This window comes from Arvicola amphibius, chromosome 4 (genome assembly GCF_903992535.2).
Source record: "Arvicola amphibius chromosome 4, mArvAmp1.2, whole genome shotgun sequence".
In the NCBI taxonomy this organism is placed as follows: Eukaryota; Metazoa; Chordata; class Mammalia; order Rodentia; family Cricetidae; genus Arvicola; species Arvicola amphibius.
This window is the reverse complement of record NC_052050.1, coordinates 85,536,996-85,543,528: the sequence shown is the minus strand read 5'-3', so window position 1 is coordinate 85,543,528 and position 6,533 is coordinate 85,536,996. Positions and strand designations below refer to the sequence as shown.

General features: G+C 51.5%; 1 protein-coding gene across 1 annotated transcript; it reads right to left on the bottom strand.

Annotated features, from left to right (window-relative positions):
• Window positions 1–1,017: 1,017 nt before the first annotated feature.
• Foxi1 (forkhead box I1) lies at window positions 1,018–3,616 on the bottom strand. The gene is given in 3 exon segments (XM_038329122.1): window positions 1,018–1,577; window positions 3,060–3,477; window positions 3,479–3,616. Coding segments are annotated over 3 exon segments (1,116 nt in total).
• Between the last annotated feature and the right edge of the window lie 2,917 nt (window positions 3,617–6,533).

The following is a 6,533-nucleotide window of genomic DNA, read 5'->3' as shown; positions in this document are numbered from 1 at the left end:
CCCTCCGAAGGCAGAGGCCCCCTCCTTCAAGGCCATTGTTTTCTAAGACAAGTGTCCACCTCTCCACGGCTATAAAAGGGAAATGCTTATTCTGCTTATTTGGCCTTGTTTCTCTTGGAAGTCCGAGCCATATCTTGTTCACTGGTCCATGACATACACACACAAAAAGCAGGGTTTTACAAGATTTTGTGGATCGGAGGTGCTGGGCTGGGGGTTTAAGGGTACATACCACTCTTCGCACTGACCTCTGGCTCTGCTCAAGTTCTGAGGGGGGCCAGGAAACTGAGACCCCCATATTGTATCTACTAGAGGTACTGTCCTAGGGGGACATTTCACTGGGTCCCCATCCTGCTGTTGACTTGCCCTCTTGAGTGGTAGCTAAAGGAGCACCTGCATAAGCTGGAGCAAGAAGAGGAAGAACAGGTGGGGATGAGTCATGCCCAAGTTGGCATCGAATTCTGATGGGTAACCAGAAGGCACTGGGAAGGTATAACCATATACCTTGCCATAACCAGCTTCTTATACAGATCCTCTCCACCAGTTCCTCCATCACTGCCTCCTCTAGTCCAGTCTTTGAAGGTTACCCAGACCCTGCTTTGACATCTTTTTCTCTCATTTTCATGACCCTGGAAAGGCTGACAACATTCTCAAGCCTTACTATCAAGATCTGTCAAGTGCAGAGGGCCATGTGAACTTCAAAGCATGACTGTACATAGTGGGGCCATGCCATTTAAAAGCCCATGGCAGGGCCCAGTACATAGTAAGGGCTCAAAAAATAGCCACATCCCTGTGGCGAGCTGACACTGGTATGCCCATTGTAGTTATCAAATCTGTGTGGATTCAGATGCAATGATCAGAAGCACTGGACAGTGTTCTAGAAAGAATACAGACTCTTTCTAGTTTCCTGTGCTGTCTGCAGAGTTCAGGTGTCTCAGATGTCGGGGTTAGTGGAGGGTCTCGTCTGGAAGACCTCCATTACTGCCCCCTCAGCTCTGTGGGCCAGAAGCTGTTCTGTCCCTAGACTTCAGTGCCTTCCCTGGGGAAGAGCACACTGTTGGTGTTAATGCTATTATAGAAATGTGGGCTGAACTGGTTGAGGACAGAGCCTCCATAGCCTAGAGCATTGGTGGGTACCGGGTTGGCCCATTCACCCCCACTCCCATGGCTACTGAGGTTGGTGAGGGGGGTGTATGAGTTGAAACCCAGTGAGTTCTGTCCCGTCTTGTCAGTAGGCTCCAGGCTCAGTCCTGGTGTGGCCACGGAGCGGCCCATGGGGTTTGTCCCACTCACATAGGCTGTCATGGTGGAGAGGAAGTTGTTGAGACATGGGGTGCCTGAGGGGGCAGGAGAGGACCGCTTCTCTGGAGAGCTGGTGGTGTCTGGCGAGGCAGTGTCTAAGACGTCCTGAGGCTCTGTGGACTTGGGACTGCCTGCCAGGAGGCTGCTCTCTGTTTTCTCTGTAACCAAGGAGCCAGCACTAGAGGAAGCATCCGATTTTCTCTTCCTCTTCCTGCGGAAGTTTCCATTGTCGAACATCTTCTCACAGTTGGGGTCCAGAGTCCAGTAATTCCCTTTGCCTGGGACAAAAGTGGGAGACTTTAAGAAAACAGAGAGATGGACACAAGCCTCATTCTTTTGGTCTGCCATGTTCTAAGCTAAAATCAAGGGCAACAAATACGAAGAAGAACAAAGCCAGGACAGAAGTGGAGAAATCCCACAAACATTGGCTCACCCCACACACCTACCTCTCTCTAAGCATCACCCTTCTCTCTCTAAATGCCTTCCCACTCCCCACACAAGAGGCTCTGGAGAGTGCACAAAAAAGCAGTGTAGGGCCTGAAGGAGTTTACAAGGTTGATCCCTTTAAGGGTAAAGTGTCAGGGTGCAGGGACCCAGAGAGGGGCGTGGTACTGGTTAGGGCCTCTATTTCTTACTAAGGTTCAGGAAAAGCCCAGAAACAGTTTTAGACTTCTGAATTTCTCCTTTAAGATGGACTTGAGCCCCGGCTCTGCTCCTCGGTGACAAAGGACTTTGGCCAAATCTTAGTTTTCTTGCCTGGAAAGTTCCCATCACTGTGGGAAAGGACAGACACTACCCGTGTCCAAGAGACGTACAGCTGAGGTGCCTGCCACCAGCAGGGAAGCCCTGGCTCTTCCCTGCTACTCTGAGCTGGAATGCGGGGGGGGGGGGGACACCTTGCATGGGACAGGCTCTCTTCTGAGGGACACATAGATCTGACAAAGGCTGACTTCAAAGAGAGGCAGAGGTAGGGTTCCAAGTGTTACCCTGGCTTCCTGTATGAGAACCAAACTAGGCTTCCATTCTGGAAACTGGATTGAGGAATATTTTACATTTCTCTCTGCAAATGTCTGTGGCTCATCATTTGAAAGGAGCATTCCAATCTCAGCGGGGAAGCTGGGTTTAGGTCAAGTACCATCACTACCACTCCAATCTGTCACTTTGGGAAGGCAGTATCACTCCTGAATGCTGTTTTCCTCATCTGAGCAATGGGTTCACTAAGAGACTCCCTGCAGGGTGCTGCCAGGATTAAAGGAAGTTCTGTGGAGGGGAGGGCATGCAGAGAGGCATGCCATGAGGCCATCAATGGTGCCCAACCAAGGCCAGGTCCTCTCCACTACATGTGGGGCTGCGACACACTGGGTTTGGCTTGTTCTAGTCCTACCAAGGACTCTTCCATGCTGGTCACTGAAGCTCAGTGAATCATAATGACTGCAGCACATTGAGCTTCCCCCCCCCACACACACAATAAAGACCGTGCAGAAACAATTTTGAATTCAGATAAGGAAACCGAGGTTCAGCAAGCACAACCTCCCTGAGACACGGAAGCCTGAGCCTGCTTCCAGAACCCACATTCTCTCCTTCCCTTGCAGGGTTCCTCTTAGCCCTGTCTCCTAGTAGCTCCCAGTTTTGTGGATAGAATAGCGGCTGAAGTTAGAACTTTCTAGAATACAGTTCGGAGCAGAAATGAACTAAGTCCTGAGGGATAGCTGCAGCCTCCCAGGGGCTGGTCGCTTACTCCTTAGGCACCGCTGTCTTACCTGGGTCGTCCTCGTCTCGGGGTACCTTCTTGAAGCAGTCGTTGAGAGACAGGTTGTGGCGGATGGAGTTCTGCCAGCCAGCCTTGCTCTTGTTGTAAAAGGGGAAGTTGTCGGCCACGTACTGGTAGATCTGGCTCAGCGTGAGGCGCTGGTCAGGCGCACCATGGATGGCCATGGCAATGAGGGCTGAGTAGGAGTATGGGGGGCGCACCAGCTTCATGAGCTCCTCCTGAGAGGGGATAGGCAGCCAGCCCAGGTCGCTGGGCAGTAGCTGCCTTTGCATGCCATAGGCCTGGGGCAGGAAGGGGCTGGCGTTGGTGCCCGGCAAGTAGGGTGGTGGGGTCATGGCTGGCCCATTGAGCCAGAGGTAGGGATTAGGGGTGGCCCCGTACTCTCCACCACCCTCGAAGGAGGGGGGGGCGCTGAGGGCTGGGCATGCCCTGAGTGTGGAAGAAGTTCTCATAGTAAAGGTTCATCTCGGGGGGCTCCTGGCCGATGCTGGGGAACTGGGGGCTGCATCGCGGTGGCGAGGGTGCCGGGAGGTCGAAGGAACTCATGCTGGGGCTGGGTTCGGGTAGCCACCTGCTGCACCTGTGCTCTCTGGAGCTGTCCCTGACAGGTGTTCAGCTGGCCCTGGCCTTCTGTGACTTATACCCCGAGGGCTTGGCTGGGTGGCCCCACCCAGGGGCGGCCACCTGCCAGCAGAGGCCGGGACCCGCCTCCCTCTCTCTTTTCCCTGCTGGCTGTGGCCTTGGTCTCCACTAATGATACCCTACCAGAGACTCATTACAGCTGATACCCCAAATGACAAGGGCTCCCTTCAATCCTTCTCCTGCTTATTTTCTCAGCATCCCAGCTTACCTTTCCCCTTCAGTTCTCCCCCCTCCTCACTTTCCACCTCTTTCTCCCTCCTGCCTGTCTTCTCTACAGCTTTTTCTGTGTTTCGTTGTTTTTCAGACTTTGTTTCCCTTCTCTGCATCCGGTTATTTTTCTGTCTCTGTCTCCCATTCCCTCCTGTTTCTTGCTTGCCACCCCTCATTTCTCCTTTCACCTCTGTCCCTCCCACTATCAGCAGCTCTTGCTTTGGTCTTTCGAAGGGAAGATGCTTTTATCTGGAGCTGCTAAGAGGTCCCCAGTGTGTTCCTAACACACACACACACACACACACACACACACACACACTGCAGGTAGAAGGCAGTGGGAAGGCTACAGTGGACATGGCCTAGGGAGCCACCAAGATGCGCAGGCTCCTTAAAGAGATCATCAGAAGGGAGAGGACGGGAATTGGATTTTAGGGAGAAATGATACAAGTTTATTTCTAGCTCCTAGGCACAGCAGCGTCCCCAGTTCTTCAGTTGCTCTAATGTGGGTGGAAGTTGTTGTACAGAGGACTCTGGCATGGAGGGAGCTGGGGCAACACCAGGGCCCCCAGGTGCCCATGCTTTTCCCCAGTCTTCCAGCTTCTGAGACTATGCTTACAGCCAGGCCCAGCTTCCCTTAGCTTCTCAGGCAGGGCGGGTCTCCCCTTGGGGTTCTATTGCAGATCCCAGCTTGCAGGCAGCTTGCTGAGCCCCCCTCTCCAGGCTCTACCGTTCTCCATACACACCAGGCTCTGAGCCCAGGAGTGGCTGGAGTTCTCCTCTGGGGCAGGCGGTTCTTTCCTGATGAGGTCTGGAAACAGCTGAACCATCTCTCTGATGGGTCAGGTGGAGGAAAATTGATGCAAGCTGTCTCTAATACGTCCTGCTGCCTTTCAGCTCCACTTCCTTCTCCTGACTCGTCTCTTCCTGCAGACGCCATGTTTCTTTGAGGCTGGGGGCGTCACCAAGAGAGAGGTTGCTTGCCTAGGCCTTCGCATTCTGATCTCCCGGACAGCTGTACCAGGTCATACGCTGACTGTGAGTACCACAGAGCTGCTTCCACGGGCAGTGTTTGGGTGCTTGGTGGGGAGAGAACTGTGTGGGAGTGGTTTCCCTAGATTCCAAGGAGCCGCCTGTCCCCATCATGGACAGTCAGGGAAAGGGCTTCCCTAACCGGGTCTAAACTTTAGACTCTAAAAGCTCCCCGAGGTTCAAAACAAGTAAACTTGGCATGTTTTTTTTTCAGAACACTAAAACAATAGCAAGCACATTTTTGTTTAGTCTCTCAACTAGGAAGCCTTAGCTAGCCGATGGTGGAGCCCTGAATTTTCAAAATACACCCCAAGGGAATGCAGCACTATGGGCGAAAAGCTGTACAATTAATCTTGCGGCTCTACTTTTCAGTGTTCATTTTCCAGAACTAGACAGAGCAGAGATGTGGTGTTGAATCTCCACCATGGCATCGCTTATTACATCACCATAACGAATCATTGCTACCACATGGCCAGCAATGAGGGCTTGGTTCGTTAACTACTGCCTCCTCCAAATGATGCGGCCTTACGCAGTTATGAAAAGTAGATTGTGGAAGAACAATTAGATATTAGTGGGGGTGGAAATATGGCTGGGTTCAAATGAAACTTGGAGAAACGGACTTCAATACCATGTTTTTTAAAAAATGAAACCAAACCTATTTTCATATAGATACACAAATACAAGATAAAGAAATGTAAAGATTAATTTTATGGATGGAGAGTTTGTTTTGTGTAGCTTCTAATTTAAGTGGTTCGAGAAGGAAGCATGTCATTGCTTTGCTTTGGGGGGGAAATGTAAAATATCCGAAAGAAGGGGTCTAGAGGCATGGCTCAGCAGGGCAGAGTGTTTGATCTTCCGAGGACCCAAGTTCAGTTCCCAGCACCCACATTGGGCAACTCGTGATCACCTGTAACTCCAGCTCTGCAGAATCCAGTGCCGTCTCAGGTCTCTATGGTCACCCGTGTGCATGTGGACACATATGTGCACACGCACACACACATATGCACACATTTCGGTATGCACACAGGCATGAACCCATAAAGAAGCAGTTTTAGGGACAGAGCAAACACATGTTCTGAGCTCTGGTGGACCCACCTGCCAATCCTAGCTTTCCCTGGGCTGGTCCTGAAAGGTTACTTAGCTCTTTCCATCCTCAATTTTCTCAGGTGAAAATGGGAAAAGGCAAGTTCTTAACTCACAACACGGTTGTGAAGTAAATTGTTTTGCTTGGCACAGAGAGGCAATGATGGATGTTATACGGTGGTCACTCTGGACTTGATGTACACAGTCGGACCCTCCAGGAGCTTACACCCTGTGTGATAATTGGTGGCTTTTGCCAGCCAGAGGCCAGGGAAAGAGGGACAAGAATTACAGTGAAAGGAATGGACTGGGGTCATGTTCAGTGCCATAGGTCATGTAGCCAGACTCTGATATTGGCAGATGATGGGGTTCCTGTGAGGAGTTTCCTGGCTAGGAGACATTTTTAGAGACATGCACAATTGAGTCCCCTGAGTTACATATGGATCAGTTTCTCCCTCAACCCCCCCCCCCAAAAAAACCTGGCTGGTTGTAGGGGGCCCTG